The 23582-nt window shown below is 43.2% G+C and overlaps 2 protein-coding genes across 6 annotated transcripts in view; both read left to right on the top strand.

Moving 5' to 3' along the window:
* Window positions 1-4064, top strand: part of gpc5c (glypican 5c) — an 89011-nt gene extending 84947 nt beyond the window's left edge. For both annotated transcript variants that reach the window (XM_035634887.2, XM_035634888.2), the window contains one exon: window positions 1214-4064. In XM_035634887.2, coding sequence (XP_035490780.2) covers window positions 1214-1401 — 188 coding nt within the window. In that variant the 3' untranslated portion in view covers window positions 1402-4064. The remainder of the gene's footprint in view (window positions 1-1213) is intronic.
* Window positions 4065-9863: 5799 nt separating this feature from the next.
* The window catches only part of gpc1b (glypican 1b), a 69473-nt gene continuing 55754 nt past the window's right edge, over window positions 9864-23582 (top strand). Inside the window, exons 1-5 of one of the 4 annotated variants that reach the window (XM_035634557.2) lie at window positions 9864-10305; window positions 10692-10781; window positions 11356-11412; window positions 11588-11771; window positions 17773-18568. In XM_035634557.2, the coding sequence (XP_035490450.1) occupies window positions 18409-18568 (160 nt within the window). In that variant the 5' untranslated portion in view covers window positions 9864-10305; window positions 10692-10781; window positions 11356-11412; window positions 11588-11771; window positions 17773-18408. Of the gene's footprint in view, window positions 10782-11355; window positions 11413-11587; window positions 11772-17772; window positions 18569-23582 lie in introns of all 4 variants that reach the window. The other 3 variants (XM_035634559.2, XM_035634556.2, XM_035634558.2) reach the window with 3 other exon arrangements.

Genomic DNA, 23582 nt, shown 5'->3' with positions numbered 1-23582 from the left:
GGTGGCGCTCTAGGCAGTCCCGAAGTTTGGCTTTGTCCACGAATGGACTTGGTTAGATGGTTAGTTTACAGGTTATTGATTCTCAGCCTTGTGGTTTTCATTTTACTGCATGCAATTTAATTTTTCGAAAAGATCACAAACCATTCCAACACCACGCAATCCTGAATAGCTACGAAGGACCTGTTCCAATAATTAGCCAGTTGGTTAGCCTGCAGTGGATTAGTATTAGTGTTGTTGGCCCATTCAAATGCTGTTTTCTAACACTGCTCTGATGGGATGCAGCCCATTTCCACAGAAACAATTGCAGCAATCTGATTTGGGATAAATGATGTCTTTGTCTATTGTCTACTGGAACAACAAAAACCATTGGCAAGGGAAACAGTTCTCATCCTCCATAGCCCGGCCTAGCCTTATTCAGACTCGCACACATAAAACCCATGTGCACAGTGGGGATGGGTTGATATGTAAAGTTTTTTTTTAGGTTTCGTATTAACACAACAGCTAATAACTTATCACGCAAGTCCACAGATGCAACTATATTTAGACAATCTAAAGAGACCAGTCAAAATCATATAGGAAGAGACATGAGTCAAGTCCTTTTTCAGGAAAGCTTGGATTTCACTGATGTCAGCGAGAAAGTGTTGCAGCTTTATCTGTTGTGTGTGTGTGTGTGTGTGTGTGTGTGTGCGAGTGCGTGCGTGCGTGTGTGATAAAATGGGTGCTTAGCGGGTGTGCTGAAGATTAGACGACCCATCAGTCCAAAATAATGATGTGTGTGGACTTCAGTTTTTATTTGACAATGTCGCCGTGAGGCAGAAAAAACACAGTATAGGGGCACAGGTTAGACAAAAGGGATTTACCAAAGTGTGTTGGTATAGTTTAATGGCAATCCAGTAGCACTGTACACCTCTTCAAAATAAATTATGGGTCCTTTCAACTGAAGCAGCCACAGCTGTGCTTCCTCTGATGTACACATGAACTCACTTTAACTGCAACAGACATAATCATACATCATTTTCATGTCAAATTGTTTCTGAAAATCCTTGGAATGAGTTGATGGGAATGATGATTGGAGATGATGGGCCCCTAATACACAATTGTACAAACCCAAAGGAGTCTGAACATTAAAGCATATTACCATGATTACAGTGATGCGCCAGAGCCATTTATCTTTGTCTGTTTCTCCCTTTCTTTCTGTTTCCGTCTCTTACAGCACATACGGACGCCTCCAATGAAAGAAGGCCCATCGGCCGACAGCCTGGAGGTGACAGCCCACCAGAGAACCCTTCCAAGCCCCCTTCAGTGAAGGTGATAGGGGCCTCGCCGTCTGGCAACTGGGCACGACCCTGGAGCCTTGCACTGCTCTGTGCTGCACTTTGCTTCCAGTGGACCCTATTCTGATGCCTGCACCGTCTGTGAAATCCCCCTCAACCCTTTAGGAAACATGTATGCAGACAGACGTTCATATCATATAAATCACCTATAGTATCCGTACTCCTGTCCTCAATCTGCGTGGATGGAAAGTAACGATGGGGAAAGAAATGTGGAGACGCAGATGGAAACGAAAGTGAGGAGGACGACATTGTAGGAGACTGTAGATTGGGGGGGGGGCTCCTATAAGAACTTAACTGATCCCATGCACAACGTTTTTGCCTGCTGCTTCCACTAGGATGTTCTGGGATTGTGTGTGTGAGTGCGTGCCTGCTTATGTGTGTGTGTGTGTGTAGGCAGACACCAGTATAGCCCTGCAGCTCCTTGCTCTACTCACACTCGACACATGCTTCGAACTTCAGACCAGGACTTCATCGTTATGAATTTTACTTTAAAACACTTAGACTCACTTTCACATGTTCTAGATATACCAACACAGTTGTCCCCTTTGTCTGCTGCTTTCAGGCTAAAAACCTCATCACAGCCATCTGCCAGCCAGACAGAAGAATTCAGCTTATTTGAAAACTCAACTTATTTTCCTTTTGAGGATTAAGGAATGCATGATAGATTGATAGATCAATCCCAGGTGCCTGGCCTAGTACCCGCAGATTTGATATTCTCTGACTGTGTACCTTGGCAGGGATTAGAATGTAATGAGTTCACAGATTGAGCACAGGCACAATTGCACGGTTCAAGACATTGTGCAGACAAACTAGGTGTGTATAGTATGTAACTGTATATAGGTGGAAATATTTGATGGAGTGTATGAGGTTCTGATTCTGCAAAAAGCTTTTAACTGATTCAGCTGAATGTTTTTTTGTTTTTCTTTTCAACTAGCTGTGAATGGGCTCTGCTTGTCTGCTCCATACTGTGTAGACGATGCAAAAAATACTTTAGAGATTTAATTTCTATAACAAATAAAGCAGGAATGTACATCATTCCCCATCTCAAGCCCATGACATACATGGATATATGTTGGACAAGTCTATACATTGTTGATTTGAATAATGTTTATTGTGCATCCAGTTTTGTGTGTTTGCTTGTTGAATTGCACACCAATGCATGTATAACTTGCCAGGTTCTCAAATTCATTACGATGGGATCAGGCCCTTCCTCAGAAAGCATAAAAAAATATATGGAGATTTTCAAACTGATGGCATGAAATCAGGTTTCACCTTTATCTTTCAAATGATTGCTTGGTATTTGAAAACAAGGGTGAGATTGGGTAGAAAATTCATTACATGCAAATTAGAATACAACTTATCACACATACACACAAAAAAACAGAATATTTTTACATTGATGCGTGTATCTATTGTTTAATCTAGTTCAGTGGCAGCCATTGTATAAGCACTTCTTCATGGATATTGTCATGTACTTTGTCCAACATTGGACTTTTTCTTGTTTGTGTGTTTTTTCATGAACATCATTAAGTAAACGGTCGCACAGTGGTACAACTATCAGCACTTTCGCGGCAAGAGGGTTCTGGGGCAACCCTCAGTGTGGACGCTTGTGAGGGTTTTCTTACCCAAGTTCAAAGAAATGCAGGTCCAGTTATTTTGCAACTCTAAATTGCCTAAATAGTTGTGGATGTTAGTGTCAATGGTTGTTTGTCTCTATGTGTCAGCCCTGTGATAGACATGGCGACCTGTCCAGTCAGTTGAGGTTGGCCCCTCTTCTAAGCTGAAAGGATAAGCGGGGAAGCAAATGGAAACCCAAATAAGCTCAAATGCCTTGGAATCCCAACAGTTGAAAGAGCAAATCATAATTTGTTTTGAATGATTCCTTGCGAGGATGTAACAAAAGGGAATTTTAGGAGAAGAAGAAAACCGGTGTGACTTTTACAATGGCTTCCTCTGTATACCAGTTTTCTTTCTTGTTTTGTTGAGGATTGTGTACGCACAGTTACTGGTACAGCAGAGTACCCGTGTGAATGAGAATGATGAATGTATGGTCATTGCTATGCATATGCAATATTAATGCTGACTATGCCCGATGTAAAAGCTTCACAGATACAGTATCTAAGCTAAGGGCTACACACTTACAGCTTGACATGGGTCAATGATATACCTCTTCCATTAACTAGACTTTATTCTGTAAAACTTTTCCTGTCTCTGCTGAAAAGTAATTCACCTGTACCTCTTCATAGCAATGCAAAAGGGATGACCCGCTTAACCTCACTCACATATATATATACAATTATTCATTAAATGCCTGAACTCAATGGAGAACAGGGATAACTACAGCTATATACGGTTTGGGCAGTTTAAATGTGTCACATTTCTTGTTCTGTAACCATGTTTGTTTAGTTCATATGATTTCCTCCATGAATGTTTAGTCCCAGACTCGCGTCATTGCACCCACAGCTCACTTTCAGTCCTATACCCTCGCATGTGTATAAATGTAAATATTTTAAGTCACTCACTATTTTTTTGTGTCTCATTTCTTTTGTATCAGTATCATACAGTGTAGTCGGGCTCTATTAAAGGTGCTCTGCTTGTTTGATTGTTTGTATTTTTGCTTGTCTCCATAGCCTATCCTTAAAGAATATCAGTCACAACAGATTGATAATTGATAAACAACAGTGATTTATGCTTGAAAGACATGTTTATTAAAGGCTCTTCACACCCACATACAAGTCTTTACGCTTATTAGTCCTGATTCATCCTCGTCTAAGGATTTTGGGCTTGTGTAGACCATACTTGATTGACATTACCCTCATTCTCCTGTACATTAAAAAAAAAAAAAAAAAGATCTAATCCCCAGCATAGCATCAACCAACTTCCACCTCACTACCTGAAGTTTAATCAGCCATTATAATTGAAAAGACCTGTGTGGGTGAGCAGGCACCTACATATTTTATTTTTATATCCCACACATTGCACCTGTCCTCAAAAAAAAAATAACAAGGATGTGGCCACACCCTTTAAAGGAATTGTTTGACATTTTGGAAAGTGCAGTTAATTCACTGTCACCTTTGTGTGTTAACACTGGGCCTGGTACAGTGAGATGGTCAGCATAGCTAAGCTTAGCTAACCATCTTAAGCATAGCAAAGACTGGGCACATGGGGAAATGGCTCGCCTGGCACAACCCAAAGTTCCGCACCGCAGAAGCTTAACACATTGTGTGTGGTTTATATCTAAGGCTTCATCTATACCGCAACGTTTTTCTCTTCAAACTGAAACGATCTCCTTCCACACATGCATTTTAGCTCAGGATAACAATGTCTATCAACACACCTGAAATCATGTATCACATGACCCTTGACGTACACTGGGCTTGTGTGTAAGTGTGTAAACAGGAAGCAGATTTTCTATTCTGCAGTTGGTTACTTAGTTACCGAAAATACCATGAACAACAAACAATGGTGAAACGCAAGAGCGTAAGTAAAGTAAGGTATTAAACATGTTTTTCCAACACCACCTCCAACGAGGCGAATGCGGTTGACTGCGTCATTGTTTCCAAACTGCTCAGTTTTTGCGCGTCCATACTGGACCTGGACCTGGACCTTCCCGCATGTCAGGCAGAACAACAGAAGCATGAGAAGGATGAGAGGTGGAACGTCTTCAAGAAGCTCTTGCAAGTCCAGTTGCCTATGTACACATGTACAACTCTTGAAGTTCCTGGAGGTGTCGGAAGCATACACCAAGGATATAGATTTGACCTTTTCCATCAAAAAAATCAAACTACAGCCCCGTGTTGCGATGTTTCCCGTGGTGCTGTAAATTGACCTGCTGCAAATGACTACTAATCTGTCATATCATGTCAGGGGTCATGTGGCGACATTTTCTCTCTTATTTAGAACCACTGGATTAATCTAAAAAGATGTGTTCATTTGTGAACTTTAGGAGCAATGGGTCAGGGGTCGCTGTTTCCACCTGATTTCTGTCTGTATACTGAGCTAACTTCCTCATCTCCTCATCTAACTCTCCACAATTAAGCATATTCCCCCAAATTATATGAAGCGATACTTCAAACCAAGCAGACTTGGTAACATGATTACATTGCACTTGCCCACTTCCTCTCCCTTTCCATTGACCACACTTGTTGCTGGTCAGCAGTAGAGGAGGACTGAGTTATGGGGGCGTCGGCAGGGCAAGCCATCTCGGAGTGACCTTCCTTATTTGCATCCATTAAGCCTCTTGCTAAACATATCTCTCTGTGTTTGCACCAGGAATAGAAGCAGAGTGCAGAAGACATGAATAGGTCTGGTGCTCGAGAGGACTGTGGCAGACAGTCAGTTGTGATGAAAGTGGCGTTGACGGTGACACTGCCCACTCAGCTGACGTGCGGCTGACCCCTTTGGCTGCTCCTGTAGGGCAAACTTTGCCTGTTTGTCAGCAATAACTGCCCTGAATTAGTCAGAGCTGTCGGCTGCAATGTAAGCACCACTGCTTGTCCAGCATAGTTTTTAATGCATTCTTTTTTAACATTGCCAGATAGACCCTGATACTGTAAGTCAGGCATACAATGGGACTGGAGCAAAGAAATTTTCAGAGGCAATGTTAAATGTATATTTTTTTTCCTCCACAGTGATTATAAAAGCATTTGATGGCAGTGTATCAGGCGACAGTGGCCCTGCATGTCTCACCACACCTCCCACTGTTTTAACCATCAGCCTGGGAGCACATAACTAATAGTACTTTCCTGGCTAAAGCGCCACAAGCACAGACTCTTTCTCACTCTCTTTGTCTCTCTCTCTCTCACACACGCGAATACACTTTTATAAACATAATAATCTTCACAAAGGCACACCGATGATCTCATTGACACACCCTGTCCCAGAGTTGCACACTTCCACTTGCACATAGACCCTATTTGATCCTCGGAATCGGTTTCATGCGTGTCGCTGTGAAACTGAGCGTCTGGGTAGCTGCAGACGAGAGCAGAGCAAGTGCCCAGTCCAAGGATATCGTGCCTCCGCTTGCCTGAGCTGTAATTGGACTGCATTGTCCCTGCCTGACAAAACCAAAGCTGTCTGTTGTACTGTAATAACCTCCGCTGACTGACACAGAAAAGCCATGGATGACTTAAAAAATAAGGACAATAATGTGAGCAAACCCAGACACTGAAAGAGGGTAATTAGGCTGACAGGTCAACTGATACTTGTTAGCCTCGCAAAAAACGTAAAATGAGTTAAGAATTGGTATGGATGATTCAGTGTTCTATACTGTAGGCACAGACACACATTGCAAAGAGCAGTGTGGTCAGTGAGTGTAACTGAGAGTTCGAGGGACCTGAGGTCACAGCTGCTCAGCTGTCTGTCTGGGCTATTTTAAATGGGAGCACACATCAGCGCTTCTGTCCCACTGGCTTGGCCAAGTCCGCACTTACATGTCGTCTCACACACACACACATGCTGAAATCTCTGTTGCCTAAATTAACAGTAGATCAAACACTAATACACACATTTGGAGATGAACCGCAGCTGCATCACACAGAGCCTTAAGATGCATAACTGCATTTTTCGAACAGATGTTCCCAGAAGTCAGCCTGATTGTGCGGTAGCAGAGTGAGATCAGTGGAGCTCCCCCACAGCAGATTGTCTTACCTTTTCAGGCGGGGGATCAGAGTGACAAGCTTGAACCAGGAGGAGGGAGCAAAAGAAGGAGGAGGGGGGGACACTGGAAATAGCTTTTCAAAGATGAACAGTTGGGTGAGGCAGAGGGGAAACAAAGCGGGACCTGCAGCTCCTGTTAACCACAGCTCTCCTTGAGTTTCAGCCATCGACAGTATCCATTCTCTTCCGTTGCCTCTGCCCTCACAACGAGCTAACACAAGTTGTCACTTCTCCTTCTGTCACCCTACCCTGCTGGCCACTTAGCATTATGCTCGATGGGCTCTTGAGCTGACTAATCGAGTCCAATTAAACACATTTTCGACACGACAGACCATCAAGAGTCTCGGAAACACTCGACTGAGATCGAATCTGCGACAGGAAACGGGCACTTTTTCTTCATTCCTCCTTTTCACGGATCATCACCATGCACTGTGCAGCTGGCAGAGGGCGGGTAAACAGTGTTTGGAGGTGTTATCCTCCTGGCAGTCGCAAGGTGAGGTTATGGTCATTTTCTGTCTGACTGTGGGGGGAAAAAACTGCTATGTGGCAAAGTGCAATGGAATGGCTTGCTGCTCAGTGAAGATTAATAAAAAACAACATTCATGTACAAAACATTCATGCAAAGCAACACTTGTAAAAGTTTCTGATTGTACAAGATTGTACAAGACACTTAGCAGACCGCTCCCTCTGGCAAGTCCTCCTGGATCTGTATGAACAGCACTGAATATGAACGCAATAATGCAGAACAGCCATTGAGCTGTGCAGTAATCTCAGATCCCACAAGAGTCCCAACTTATTCTGCCTTTCATGAAAGAAATATAGAGGCATAGAGACCTGAACCACCACATCACACGTCAGACGACTGGATAGCTGGGTTGGACACCTTTCTCAGCCTCACTGAGGAGACCAGAGAAGAGGTTTTCTCAACTTCACTACCCACTGCTCCTGGGTTGGAGGTCAGCAAGCAGCATTCTCACATGAATATAATGAACTATATCGCAAGCAAAAGGGGGAGAAGACAGAGATAAACTTGGATAGAGAAAGAGAACGTTATATATGAGCTAGATCTTTAAATTTTTAGGGGTACAACTGCAGCATTGGCATTGCATGAAATTAGGCCCAATTTTAACAGTTGCCTAGACATTTCACCTGCAAATACAACCCCCCCACCCCTATTCAGCAAATCATGTACAAAAAAGCACACAGTACAACAGTCAGTCACGTGCCGAAAAAGAAAAGAAACAGAAAAAAGAAGTGCTTGGAGAGGAGGATCTGTCATTAGAAAGTCTTGTGTCTTAATAAGGTGGTGCAGTGGGGCCTGAACATTAGTCACCATGAAAGTCTGGCTGTTGGGAAAACAGATTAACCATGTCGCCACATGACAATGGCCGGCCTCAGAGAAATGCGGAACCACTAGCATGAGCCCCCATTCCAATTAGACCGGTAGGCTCTGCACTGCTGCGTGTGGTGTGAGGCGTGATTGAGGAGTTTGAGGTGTGTGTGTGTGTGTGTGTGTGTGTGTGTGTGTGTGTGTGTGTGTGTGTGTGTGTGTGTGTGTGTGTGTGTGTGTGTGCGAGCATGCATGCATGTTCAAGGCTGGCCGGCGTCTCATGTTGAATTCTCTGTCAGGCTCATGCTGTTTGGCATGCTACAGGCAGCCTCCTTCCTTATGTCCCGGAGATGGATGAGCTCTGGTGTGAATGTTCCATGGCTCCCTTGGGTGCCATTCTACCTTTCCAACTCTCTTTCCCTCTTCTGTCTCTGTCAGGTTGGAACTCAATTCACACATTCCCCTGTATGATAATTGTATTAGTTGGTGTCTGATTTTTTTTTTAAATACTTCTCATCATCCAGTCAGGATTTTTTCCTCCTGCAACCCTGCTGAATATCTGACTTCATGTGCTATATTAACATTAGCATTAGATATTAGCAGGAATGTTAACTCGTGAAATTGTTTATTTTTTTGTGAGAGAGTGTGAAGGTGTTGGCCACATGTGTGCGACCCAGGATTGAATGAGCGTGCTGGAGCATCATTGATTAGCTCTGATTACAGATTCAGAGACGCCTGCTGCTGCCGATTCCACAGTGCATGAGAGAGGAGAAATCAATGCTGCAAGGCCACTAGATCTTCACATACATACCCTCATTCTTACTAACAACACCCATCCTCCCAACCTCATACCAGACAGAAGTTGGATTACATTAATGACACTAAAATGACTTAACTACTATTGGGACAACAAAGGTCTAATGCGTTTTTCTTATTTTGACCTTGCACTGTACATGAGCAAGAAACTCTTCAAAGACCTAGCCTTGTGTATTCTCCAGTATTTCCTCTGATGTTTAAGGCTTTGGCTAGTGGTATGTGGATGAGAATAGGGGGTTGAGGTCAAGTGGCTAGTAGCTGAAAAGTTTATTTTCTTATGTTTTAGTCAGTGAACTTGATAGCTAATGTTACTTAATTGCTTTCTGTATTATGGTTTGTACATAAGGGCCTTATCATAGACATGCATGGGTCACTAAATGAAGATTATATGATATTTCTCAATGCTTTAATTGCTCCTCGGCAGTGATAATGCAACAGAGCCAACACTGTGCTCTACAATGAACGATTGGCAGATTTAATTTACATTTTGACTGGTTTGATTGGTTAAGTTACTTGAAAAATGTAATTCACTCGTGTAGCAGAGTAAATGTTTTCTTTATTCTTTAAAGAAGTTCTTTAATTTGAATTTAATGGCGAACTCCCCCAAAATGAGATTTGGTTGTAAATAGGTTCCTACCTCAGTTCTCAACGCATACCTGTTTGTTTCCGGTGGGGGATATTTTGGTGCTGCACCTCCGTGACGAGCTTCGGTGAGCCGTGTCTTTACGTGCTCTCTCTCCTTTAGCTTTTATATTTCTGCTGTTCTTTGTTTTAAATGATTTGAAATGATGACGGTGTTAATGTAGGGTGTTCATGGCCCCGTCCGTTAATGTTTTACCGTATAATTGTCATGATTGATGTTAAAATGAGTATTTGAATGTGTGTTTGCTGCTAATAAAATTAGCATTAGGCTAGCGCTAGCTGCTACGGGTTTCCAAGCCTCTCAAGGTGTGTGTACATTACATTATATTCATTTCGCAGACGCTTTTGTCCAAAGCTACTTACAAGAAGTGTATTCAACCATGAAGATAATACTCAGAGTGCAAGAATTAATAAGTGCATAAACATTCATCAAATAGGCAAAAACCGTTTTTTTCCAGTCGTGTGCTGTGCATGGGTTTAGAAACAGCCGTGTGTCCCTGAAGGCAGCATGGTTAAATGTCTCACGTGAGTTTTTTTTGTTGAATTCATATTTTTTTGTAGTATGGTGGAGAGATGCACAACTGGCACATACAAGTGTATGAGGCCTGTATGTTCCTTTTTTTTCTTGATTAAGGTATGCTTGTTTAAATACGTATTAATGTGGGTTTCAATTCATTTTGTAGGGAAAAAAGTTAAATAATTTGCAGAGATAACATTTATTTTTATGTCGATTTATAGCATTTTATGTTTTATATACTTGCTCGTTTAGTGAGTAGGTTTGAATGTACAACATAACATAAAATAATGTTGCATTTGAGTGACGGGGATGCTCGGCGCTGTATGGTAGAGAGATGCACAAGTGGCTTGAAGTGTATGACCCCTGTATGTTCTTTCTTTTTTTCCTGATATAGGAATAAATTCCACATCCCCACATTTCCGTCTTGTGTCCCTCACTCTGTAACAACGTACACAATGCAGGGAGGAAGAAGAAGCTGATAATGGTCTGCTACACAAGTTAAATATATTCAGAGCCTCGACATATTCTCTGTATAACCTGTAGGAATAGAAAAGGAGACGTATAGAAAAGGTGCTGCAGCATAGTGTCAGACAGCGAACAAGCCAACTTGTAGATTGTCAAAGTAACAGATCCACTTTTTTCAAGTCCATAATTCAAATAGCTTTGGGATTACAAACTATTTTCATATAATAATTGTGCTTTCCCTTGTCCTTATAAAATACAATGCAAAATCAAGGCTCTCTGAATGTACATTAGGTACCATGTAAAACATGAATGTGCTGTATGCATTGCTGATCATGACAGTGTTACATGCTAAGCACATCCTTGTTGCACTGTAACTCATGCTCCAGTCAAGGGGAGCTTTTGCTTCAATGTTGAGGCACAAGGCTGCAGGAACTGTACACACAGCATTACGGCTTTATTTGAAACACGACCAAATACGGACTGTTTCTTTGACAGACTTACAGGCTAGATTTGTTTTACCATCCAGTTTACAACGGCATATGTATGAAGACAATGCTGACGGAACCATCCATCTAAATGGCAATTCTCATTAGCAGCTCCAGTCCGATGGGAAAATCCATGGCAGTACAAAAACGGGACAACTTTCAAAAGTGAGTTGTTTGCAGTAAAATAAAAAGTGGTAAAAATAGGCACTTTCTCAGTCACTTACTGTCTCTGGTGATTGAACCGAGTCAGCATACATTCCGCTTTTTCTGCAATGTTTCTTATCAAAAAGAAATTGGAGAAATGCGAGGAGGAGTAATGTGATAAAGTGCTTCCGTACAGGGGAGGGCCAACGTTGAAGGAATGTGTGGATATTCCAAAAGTGCCGGTGGGAAAATAATGAAGGACTCGTCATAGGGGGCTGAGAACCACACAAAGAAGTGTCCTCCAGCTGATCCCAAGGCTGATGCTGCCAATCTGGATGAAGATCTGCTACAGAACCACAAAAAACCTGGAGAGAGCCGAGGTTAGTTGACTCTGGACCATTTGAGTGCATCGGAATTCAGAGAAGACTTGTGGCCAGCTCCAGTGTCTCAATTTCTGTTATGATACCAAGGTCACTTTCAAGATTGGTCTCAGGAAAATGCTGTCCACTTGTTATTTTTGTAGCACATGAAAAAGAAATGATCATCATGAAATATATGAATATATACCGATTAATGCCCCGCTAACATGAATGTCATAAGAGTTAGTCACAAGAGGTCATTTGAGGCTCTTTTTGAGTTCTGTCATCGCCTCCCATGAGTTCATGAGTTTTCACAGCAAGAGGCAGATGCGGAGACTTCTTAATTTGTCCTGTAAGACATATGAGAAATAGAGGAGGTGAAATAGCCACATCAGAACAGCAGGCAGGTAAATGAAGAGAGTAATTGGATTAAGTTGGTGCAGGAATGAGGAGACACCACTACCAGATGGGTACAGTCTGCAGTAGTGTATGAGGAGGGCTTGATTCTGCATCGGGCGCACTTAATAAGTCTTCATGAATAAGATGTTTTCTTTTACTCCTCAATGACAACCTAATACTGTAATACTGTAAATGACCAAATAAAAACAACAACATTGAGTTGCATTTAGTCAGATTCAAGTGGTGTCTCAACTCAATTTCATTCCATCCACTTCATCCAAGTAGCTTATGGAGTATTTATATGGAATTCCATTATATAGTAAGGTGTACCTAAAATTCTGTCTTTGCTTGGAGGAGGCTGGAATGTGCTCTGATTATTGAGCAGAGAAAGTGCCAGGATGCCCACAGAGACATACAAAAGCACAACGCAACGCACCGCGGGGGCTGTTTCTCATCCACGACAGCGTCTGTTAACAAGAACAACCCCAAGCATCCAAGGATTGGACCATGCTGGTCATCGGCTGTTTTCACCAAATTCTAACCTTCTCCTTTCTCACTCTACTCCTTTGGAAATGCTGTGTTAGTTATATTCCGAGCACTTCATTCTTTGCACTTTCTTTGCACTATCTCACTTCTCTCTTACCCCGCCCCCCCTGGGTCTTCCATCACCACATTCTCTTCCCCCTTATCTTGCCTCATAAGCTCACCCCCCACCCCTCCTCCCGGTTACCCTTCACTATTTCTCATTTTTCTCTACCATACTATCTGTCCACCCTTTAACACTTACCGTCAAAATTTCTCCCTTTTCTGTCATCATCTGTCTCTGGCAACTGGGAAGGACTCCGTGTGGGGAGCTATGCAGATCTACTGTTTGAGGAGGCCTTGTTTGCACAGGCAGACACTGGGTAAATGTGATCAAGGGATGATGTAGCATTGCGAAATGGCAAAGGGGAGAGAAAGAAAGAAGTGAAGCAAGGCGTCAAAACAAGTTGAAGTATTATGCATGACAGCATTATAACAGGCATGTGTGAAGACATGAGCATATGTTCTCACGAGAAGAGAGAAAGAGAAAGGAGAAAAGACAGAACAGCAGTGTGTTTGTGTGTGTGTGAGAGAAAATAGAAGTGAGGTAGACTCAAGAAAGAGACAATGAACGAGAAAGGGAAGAGATAGACCTAATGAGTAATGTGTACACACTTGAGCACGTCGTTGGATCTGCTGAACTCAGGCTAATGGTTGACATAAACATCGAGAGAAGAGGCAGAATCGATGCTACGCCTAAGAGCCCGGGATGAGACTGGATTTAGGGAGAGGACACAATGATCTCCCTGTAAAAGCTGATTACATCTGTTGAAACAGTACACGCATATTTACATAGAAACCCTGCTGAGGCCTGGGAGTGGGCCCAGTGTGCTGGCCAAACCTTCAGGACATCAGTTAAGCTGTTTTCAGACATGAACTCCGGAAAATTGGGTGCGGAGTTTACCTTTTCAAATATGACGAACTCAGCTGGAGATTGTCCGAGTCAGACCAACAAAAAAAAAAAAGGCTGTGTTATTCCACAAGTTTCCAGTCCTTCAATATTTCCTCTAGTTGCCTCACAATTAATGCCTTCTAATAGCTTGCAGAAGATGTTCAGCTGGCTTGAACAGATGTTTGACGCAGATTCAGGTTTTCATAACTCTTCTGATTGCACGGAAATTATCGGACTTGGGTCTTTAGTTTAACTGCAGTGAATTGCTCCCATTAGTTCTTAATCAGCCAGTGCTACATTTGGATGCTAATTCCATTGTATTGCTGAACTACAAAATATATATTACCATTGATGTTGATTGATGATAAGCAATTCTTTTTTGTGCCCTGATGGTGTAGCATAGAAATACAATCATTTACAACACATTTTGTGCTTGACAATTAGCAATTATACATTAGGAAATGAAATTTGTTAGATAAACCTTTCTGTAAATACCACAAAGACGGCAGTTGGAAGGACAGTGTAAACATAACCTTCAAGGTCACTTTGTTACGAGTGTTCCCTTTTGGAGGTACTTTCCTCAGGGCCGACTCCTGAGGAAGTTGTGACCATCACTTTGGAGATAACAGAGGAATAAGAAACAATATTTTTTTACAATATTATACTGAACATGAGAACTGGCTCCTAGTGTTATTTAGCAGCAGCCTTAGCATCCTGTCTAACTCAGTTCCAGCAGCCTGGCTACTGTCCCAAGCAGAAAACAACTATGATAATCCCAATTGTAGCAATAACCTTGAGTTAAACATCCAGTAATATTAATAGGCCGGTTGTGTTATTTACTGATCTAGCAGGAAGAAAACCGACTGCATGTCGTTTTTTCGAAGTCTCGAGTCCCAGAGCTCTCTCGTCGGAGTGAACGCCCGTCCCAGGTTCACTCTAGTTTTATCTTTTTGTATCACTCTCCTTCGCCTGTTTTTCTTTCTCCATCAACGGAATTGTTTTTCTCTTGCGAGGTTGACTTGTTTTTGTCAATTCGGTGGTTCCGCCGTCTGCCATTTCCATCTCTGGGGAAAGATGTCAGGAGAACGCAATTCTCTTCCTTGTTTTAGTTACGTAATGGGTGACGCAGTTCCTTTGTGCCGTAAATCAATACGTCATCTTTCTGTGAAAACTGCGTCCTGGTGGCCAAGAGAATAATATGGTGAAATCAAGGCTCTTAGGGGACCAGTATAGGCGCAGAAGGTGTAATTTTCTCTTTCGTTAATACACTTAGCGATCAATTCTTACATCATGATAACAAGTTTTAGCCAATAACAGCGAAGTTTAATGTTTTTAATAGCCAGTATGGTTAGCATTGAAACACAAACCAATTGATATTTGGGGTCACACAGAATTTATGTGAAGAAGCTACTGCTGTGGTGCTTATCCTGATTTGCTAAGTACATAGTGAATTTAACATGCTGATTTTTTGTGTACCACGACTCAAAGATAAGCTGTCAAAACAGCATTTGTGTTTTATCCGCATTTTCTTCCGTGGAACTTCTTTGGAATCAAATGGGAGTGTAGCTCCTGAAATGATGTGGTCTAACATCTGCAGTATTTCTGTGTAGATGCAATGTAATTTTTACTGGAAAACCTCATCACGCCCTGAAAAATGCTCACCACATAATTACTGCACTTGTACCCTAAACTGACAGTTCCTTAGTCGCACACCCTCTCACCCCATTCTCCCCCTCGCTCGTTGCTACCATCCTGCCTCTGCTCTTCTCGCTTTCCCCGGTCTCCCGAACTTCCCCCTAGCATCCTGCTCCTCATTAGAAGGCCTTTCATGGTCAAGGGCCAATAAAACTTCAATGGGAGGCAGCCTGCAGAAAACATGGCTGCTCTGTGGCTTTACTGAGCGTTAATTACATGATCTCCATACCAGACAGTGGAGGGCCAATCAGTTTCTCCTACAGCACTGCCGACCTATGGCCACATATGCGACGCAGTCAGACACATAAACTTGCAGTACACACACTAACTGCCTCTCACACACGTACACATAATAAGGTCATGAATACACAGAGCCATATACAGACAGACATATCATCACGCGCACACACACACACACACACACACACTTGGAGGCCACCAGACTTATTAACCTCTGGCCACATGTGCTAAACTCTGCCTGGTATTCCCCACTGGCAAAAAGAGTAGTGAAACAATGGCATTACACATAATTAGAAAGTGCTTTACATCTGCTGTGTGGCACAGTTACACAATTCCCAATTTAAGCAGAGTAACTTTGGTGCTGTAGTCCCAGATTTGACCAAGCAAACATGCACAGGCAGCAAACGTGTAAGACATTTGACATTGCAGAAAGAGGGTATTTTTCATGCCTGCTCATTTCAGGGCTGCAATAGCGGGAGGCGAGCGTAGCTGTTTGTCAGTTAGTGATATGTGAGATGCTGGCCTTTGTTTGGCCTCATCCAGTCATGAGGAACAGACTAATTATAGAGTAACGTTTTCTAATGTATGCATGAACAATGTTCGCCTTCATAAATAGAATGATTTGGAGGTCGGATATTACTGTACTGACCGTGTCCCTCCTTCTTTTTACATTACATTACAATACATTCATTTAGCTGACGCTTTTGTCCAAAGCGATAATTTCAATCTACCATGAAGACGTTACCCAAACAGTACAAGAATCTTTTCGTCTTTCTCTCCCTCTCTATGCTTCTCACTTCTGTTTGTCTATCCGCTGCGTGACGGACGGTTATTTCAGGCTGCGCCGGAGTTATTTTTCCACGTGTCACTGCGATAATGCACAGTGGCATCTTCTTTGGCAAATAAATCCTAAAAAAAGCATCTCCCACTGGAGTGACGCCATCAAACCCCGTCTGATTCAATTTCATACGGCGAGATGACTAAAGAGTCTTTATTTTAAGTGAGAGAACTGCCTGTGTCTTTGTTAATTCAACACGACCATCCAGGTCATCAGGTTTCTCAACACATAACACTGTGGCCACCTCCTGTTTTACCTGAACTTTTGACTGAGCATGTTCCAGTACACAATGAGAGGACGTGTAACCCTTGCACTCATGAAACCAATTCAATGCTCAAAGTGTAATCAGCTCACTCATTACGGCATAAGACCTATAAACTCAATTGTTGCTTAAGAAGAGGGCACTGGGTTCAAACCAACCAGAACTGAGCAAACTTTATTTTTCCAACTCTTAAGTATTAAAGCATTAGTTATGGATATGCTGCTGCCACTGACCATGTTAGGGCACTTGCCTGCTGGAGCTGGAGCTGCATGGGAACCGGAAATCATTGATCTAATAGAGGCAATGAATAAACTAAAAAACGTCCAAATAGTAGTCCATTTTATAAACAAGTAATTTCCTCCAGAGATTAAGAGGCATATAGGAAAAAAATAAATAAATTGTAGCAGATTTTTAAAAAAAACAACAGGATGGGGGTAACGGGGTCGGAGGGTGGTATGAAAAAAGACAACACAAGTCAGAAATGATATCTTATTGAAAGTGAGCATGCCTCATGTTTGTCGTCACTTGTTTTCTTTATCCGGTCATGCCTGAAGTTAATCAGGAACATTTCATTCTCACGTTTCATACACATGCATGTACAGAAGCTCAGATAATACAGGCATTCAGCGGGTGACAGGTAAACTCGGGAAAGGCACAGGGCAGGCAGTGACTCGTTGGCCCTTTAATTGCACCTCGAGGAGTGATGGGGCGCATGTGTGCAGAAAGAGCGGCGGGGGGGGGGGGGGGGGGGGGTGTTGCCCACCACTGACCTGGTCGAGGGCACGCCCACAGCTCACCTGTGACACCTGGCTGCTGGCGGAGAGCAAGCTGTCAGAACGCGCACAGGGCACATTCCTTCACTGGGAACCAAAGACACACAATCACACACAGACACAGACACACACACACACACACACACTTGGAAAACGACAGATGTTCCCAAAACTGCACCAACAGATCAAACCTGTTGACAGTGATGTCCTTTGAAACATGCGCACAAATACAATTTACGCAAAATAAAAACGCAAATGAGGTGATGAACATGATTGATGATGAACCCCTCCCTCCCTCTCTCTCTCTCTCTCTCTCTCCCCCCCGCCTCCTCGCTCCACAGAGTGGCAGCGTTGGCATCGTTTAGAAAAACCCTGAGCTGGAAATGAGCTGCGCAAGCTGCCTGTGCGCACTTCTTCCCTCAGATCGCTGCGGGCCGTCATAGCCGGTACGCGTGCGGAGACAGAACCGAGTCAGCGCAAACACTCATTTCTGCCGTGACTTACAACCTTTCCCTGCTGTAAATGCGTTAACCTAAATCTGTCACCTCTTGCTTCTCTCCCTTTGTAGGTGAACCACCCCTCACACACACACACACACACACACAACAGTGGATATACGAGACAAGGAAAGCGGCACTTAATCCGTAGAGTGCACTGCGCGAGGAGACACTATTGTCCGGGACGAATACGCCAGGTCCTGTCCTGTCCAGCTCGCACCGGGAAGAGACGGGACCTCTGCACAGTGAAGAGGCGCTCCTGAAGAGCAGCCACACTTAAAGGGAGAGAGAGAGAGAGAGAGAGAGAGAGAGAGAGAGGGGAAGGTGGAGGATATTTTACGCACAGCGGCACCCGCTCGCACCGTTTGACGCACGGCGATAACTGCGAGTGTCCTGCTCCGCTGCGCACTCGGCACAGTCGCCTCGCCTCTGGCTCGGATTTGCACTTGACCAGAGGTCCACACCGAGCGGTCGGCTGCGATGGATTCACTCATCATAGCGGCCCTGGCGCTGTGCTCCCTGACGGCACCAGCCCACGGAGACAAAGGGACCAGCAAAGCCCGGAGTTGTTCGGATATCAGGCAGTTTTACAGCGGGAAAGGCTTCGCTCTCGACGGCGTCCCGCAGTTCGAAATATCAGGTAAGCTCCTTTGTGACACAGCCCGTCCACAGAACAGTCAGTTGCAAGCCCCAAGAATAGTTTCAGGACGACCTGTTATGCATGGATTGTTTAAATTGTGCAATGGCGTGTTAAGTAGACAGCAGCGAACCTCACAGTTGCTTTAAACTCATTGCCACTGAGGACCATAGTCCCCCTGCGAGTCCCACCAGGAATGTGAGTCTATTTTCGGGTCAAAGTCACACCTGCAGTGACACCATTTATCATCTAATTGTTTGGTGTGATTATAGCAATTAATATTTATAGATTTGAATGTATTCTGTTCACAAGCTCTCTCTCCCCCTCTCCCCTTTGTGCTTTGGAGATTCTAACTTAAAATACACCATCACAAGCTTAAAATGGAGCATTTCATATTTGGCGTTGTTGTGAGAGACACGGCGCAGATGAGGCTTTTAACTTTATAGCTTTGAAACCTGTAGACACACTCATCTCATGCCGCATGTTACAGAAGCTCCTGACTATCTCTCAAGATGAAACACTGCTTTGAAAAGATGTTACAGCAGTACACACACACATGACTCTGACAACATGGCTGTTTCATCCCCCTCAAGAAATTGAAGAAGAACATTTTCTCACACTTGACATTTTTTTGATGGGAAACACAGATGCAGTTTGCTTTCAGTTTTCCTCTCTCAGTTTTTCCCTATCAAGCTAAATTTAAGCTGCTACTCCCCGAGACGCTCCCAGATCTGTCCTCTTCCTTAAGATCCCACGGCTGAAACTCATGCACAGGAGATTCATCCTTATCACTTGACCATGTGCTTTAACCACGCAAATACCGAAGGATGTTGCTCACTGTGTCATTCATGGTCTGATGTCAGAGCGTCACAAGCCCCTCAACTGTTCCTAGAAGATTACATGTGTGCCTTCCCCTGGAATTTGGTGCAACGCTTTCACAGTTTAACACACACACACACGCAAACACACACGCGCACACACACGCACACACACACACACACACACACGAACCAACCGAGACAGAGACGCACACACAGGCAGTTTACTGCAATTTCAGGTTCTACAGTTACAGTATCATACATGCATGGACAAGACCGGAGACAGTGGCGGTGCATGCTCCCACTCCTCCACTCCTTCTTTCCTGTGGACAGAATTCAAAGGAGCTATAAGTCAATTTTGAACTTTTTATTTCACTCTCCCAAAACTTTGAATGCAATGATCTTATTTCCAAACATAGAGAGCAGGCTAATATTCAAACTAATCTACAGACTTTTACCAGCACGGAATGAGAGTGGATGTGCACAAAATTCATCGGGATTTTGCTACAGTGTCTCTTACTGTAACACTGCTACAGTCATTCCCAATCTGATAACCCCCCCCCCCCCCCCAAAACCTCCTCTAGACTCGGCTCAGCCACCTTCTCTGAATCATCCAATTCATTTTTTCACAGAGAGCTATACACTACCATGACAGTAGATAAACTCCTCTTCCCTGTGAAGACAGCAATGTTTATTCGTTAGTACAGGCAAAATGAGACTGGGCAGCTTTCGCAGAAAGGTCACACACTCAGGATAATCTTATAGCAGAAACTGCGCTATTTTCGTGTCCTGGGAGAAATAGTATGTTTATGTTGTGGGTTTTGCTGCTAACGCCATATATTGTAGGTTTGTTTTCAGTTTTCTAATAATCTCGTGTTGCAGAAGTGGAACATAAAGAGTGCGTCTATGAGGAACGTGGTATCCAAAGCCAAAATATCCGGAAGATCTTTCCTAGCGAGGATGGGAGAGATTATAAGATTTGAGGGTGGGGCAGTAATGTGATGAAACTGTTAGCCAATGTCATCACACCATACATCATAAGGTAGTGAAGGCCGAGTAGTAACCGGACACTTCTAATTTTACTGATTGACCGCACTGAATAAATCATTTGACAGAATTAACGCCTGCCCCGGTCCCTAAGAAATCCCCCTTTCTCCCAAATGTCTGCAATCCATAACGCTTTAAAGAGCAAATCTGTCTTGTCATGACACCACCAATTCCTCTTGTTTCAATCAATGGTGTGGAGCTTACTTAAGGCGTTCTGTATTGACACAAGTCTGAAATGTGTTCTCAGCAAGGGAGAAAATAATGAAGTTAAACTGAGGGTCAGGAAGAGCTAGATAAAGAAATGATGGAAAAGAGAGAAGAGAAAGAGACATAGAGAGAGAGAGACACGGAGAGAGGGGGAGATTTGGCTTTGTACAGCGACAATATTTCTTCAGGGTCCCTGTCTCTTGGCTCTCAAGCATAAATAACTGCTTGTACGCTTAAGTCTGGCATATTAAACACCTGAGCAAAAATATGAACGCTTTAATTTATGCCTCCAAATTATGACCCACCTGAATATTTTGGATGATCCATGACATTTGCAGAAGGATATTTCCTGCTGTGACACAGGGGCTTGTTCGACCTAATGTATTGGCTGGGCCCGACTCAAGGTCACACGCTAAGTACATCACCCAGGTTCAGTCTGGGAGGACGGTGAGAGACGACTGTCTACCGAGTCTGAAAATGATGTCTGCAATTTCAAATCCTTTTCAGTGCCACTGCACAATATATGAGGCTCCTTAGCACACTTCAATTTTATATGCACAACATTTGTATGATCAAACATGGAAGCGTATGCAAATAAAATCTGAACAATGTCTGCGAGTAATACAGCCAGAAAAAAGGGAAAAAAGAAATCGTGCTTGAAAGCTAATGGTATGTCATTTTTTCTATTTAATTTCCTGGATTTGGGGGTTTTACGATATTGTTTTACTTTTATACATCTATTCTTATTATTTGAATAAGGCCCTTTTCTAAATGTCTGAAGCAACAAAAAAAAAAAATCCATATCACAGTGTCTGTCTGAATATGCTCAGTCAGCAGTGAAAGAAGATTCCTAGATACTTGGATAGTCCCCTTTTCTTAAGTAATTTGCCCCAGGGTAGAAAAAAAAAAAAAGCCACAAAGAAAGAAGAAGAAAGCTATTGAGTTAAGGGGAGCTGTTTATTACCTCTGTGCTCACTGGACCACGGGAGCGGTTTCAGTTGAGCAGAAATGAAAAGCAAATAATCCACAAATAATCAAGTAAACTGACTGATGCTCTTAAAGTAAGTGTGATGATTAGAATTTAACGCTGTTGACTTTAATCAGTTTTGGAAACAGGTTTTTGTCAGTGTTTACCAAAAATGGATGATTGATTTTTATGAGACTCATCTGTCTCCTCCCTGCTCTGCCCCCTCCCTGTCCCACCCCATCATTACAGTCGCGATGACTTATCTTTTTGTGTTTCAGGGGATGACATTCTTCATCTCTCTCTCTCTCTCTCTCTCTCTCGGCTCTTAAAGAGAGCGGCGCCAGACGCTCTTTGAAAGCAGCTGGCAGCCAATGAGTGTTAGATGCTGGATGTCATATAAGCCTGTACAAAGAGACAAGCTGCATGAGACATCTGCAGGAAGGCTGGTAGCGTTTTGGTATGGCACTGGCTTTCCCATGCTGTATTTGTGTTGTTGTTGATTGCTGGTTGCTACAGGCCGACTGTGAGTCGCTCGCTGCTCTGAAGTGTCATCTCTAACCAGTGTTTGGGTAATGATACAGTGGGATTGCAGCTTACCAGGCCTGCTAGGAACTGTTGTTGACTGAAGACTGGCTTGTGGTTGGAAAAAAAATGGGCTGATCAGTACGGTTGCCCACAGCAAAAAGTATGGGAATATTTTGAAACTCGGGCACTTCCTTGACCGAGAATTTAGCCACAAGTCTTGAAATGTGTTTAGCAGCGCTGTAGCTAAAACAGAGCATGGGATTTCTCACCGTGAGAAGAAGATCTCCCCCTGTACGTCTCACCTCTTTGACTGAGGGGTAATGATAAGATAATGGCTGCTAGTGTGCTTGCTGCCCCCTACTCCACTTCCCAGCCAGAGGTTAAATAAAGATGGGAGTCGACTGACTGCAGAGAACATAGCTGGCTCCCCCAGGCAGAGGCTGCGAGACCAACACCAGTACAACAAAAGAAAAAAAGGGCTCATTTTGCACATCACATCTTACTTTTTTCTATTTTTTCCTCGTGACTCATCCGGTCATAACTTTAAGAAACTGCATGGCGTGCAACCAAATGGCCCATCTCTACATTAAAGTGTTAATGGTCTACTTTCAGATGCAGACCATGTACAATATCTGTAGCCTTCACAGACAGCCAGCTCAAGAACCTCCAGCTCCTGGGTTCCCTGATGAAGCTGCTTGACATGTGATGCTATGTCACTCCTGTCACCTCAGCTAATGCCAGTTATGGACAATAGGAATATAAAATATATCGATTCACAGTGTCATTAATTCTTTTTGACACTACCTCTCTATAGCTGCTTTCAGACATGCGCTGAAGTCCGGACAGTTTCCTGAACTTCTCACAGAGAGCCCCTCTGTTGCATATGTGAGAATGCAAATGTTCGAAAACGTTGCCCCCGACATTTTCCAGAACTTTTCCTGCCAGCCCCCTAGTAGGATTTCCAGAAAAATGTCAGAGTGAGCCCTTGTGATACTGGCGTGTTGAAGACACTAAACAAAAACATTGCTATCTGCAGCGGAATTATCGCCATGTGCGGCCTCCTTCATCCTCTACCCAGACACCATTGGATGTTTTCAGAAGATGTCCGGACTCAATTTCCCATAGTTCCTGTCTCAAAACAGCTTATGTGTCTCAATCAGTTGACATCAGCGCACCCGGCATAGACATTAATATGCTTTTTTTCCCAACTTCCTCTCTGAGTGAATATTTCACAAATAAGCCGTTGTATTTAACTCATGTGTGATGTATTCACCAGACAACACTGTGGTTTTAAGATTAAGATTTTAAAACAGTGCAGAGCCGCAGCTGGAAATAGCTCAGAAGTGACTACTGGTTAGGACTAGGAGTGAATCTTACCTCCTCTTAAACCAATCACCTGATCGTGGGGGGAAAAAAATTGTTAGCCTTATAAATTTAAATTCTAGTATTTGGT

Source organism: Scophthalmus maximus, chromosome 5 (assembly GCF_022379125.1).
Source record: "Scophthalmus maximus strain ysfricsl-2021 chromosome 5, ASM2237912v1, whole genome shotgun sequence".
NCBI classification, from domain to species: domain Eukaryota; kingdom Metazoa; phylum Chordata; class Actinopteri; order Pleuronectiformes; family Scophthalmidae; genus Scophthalmus; species Scophthalmus maximus.
This window is presented reverse-complemented; position numbering and strand designations above follow the sequence as displayed.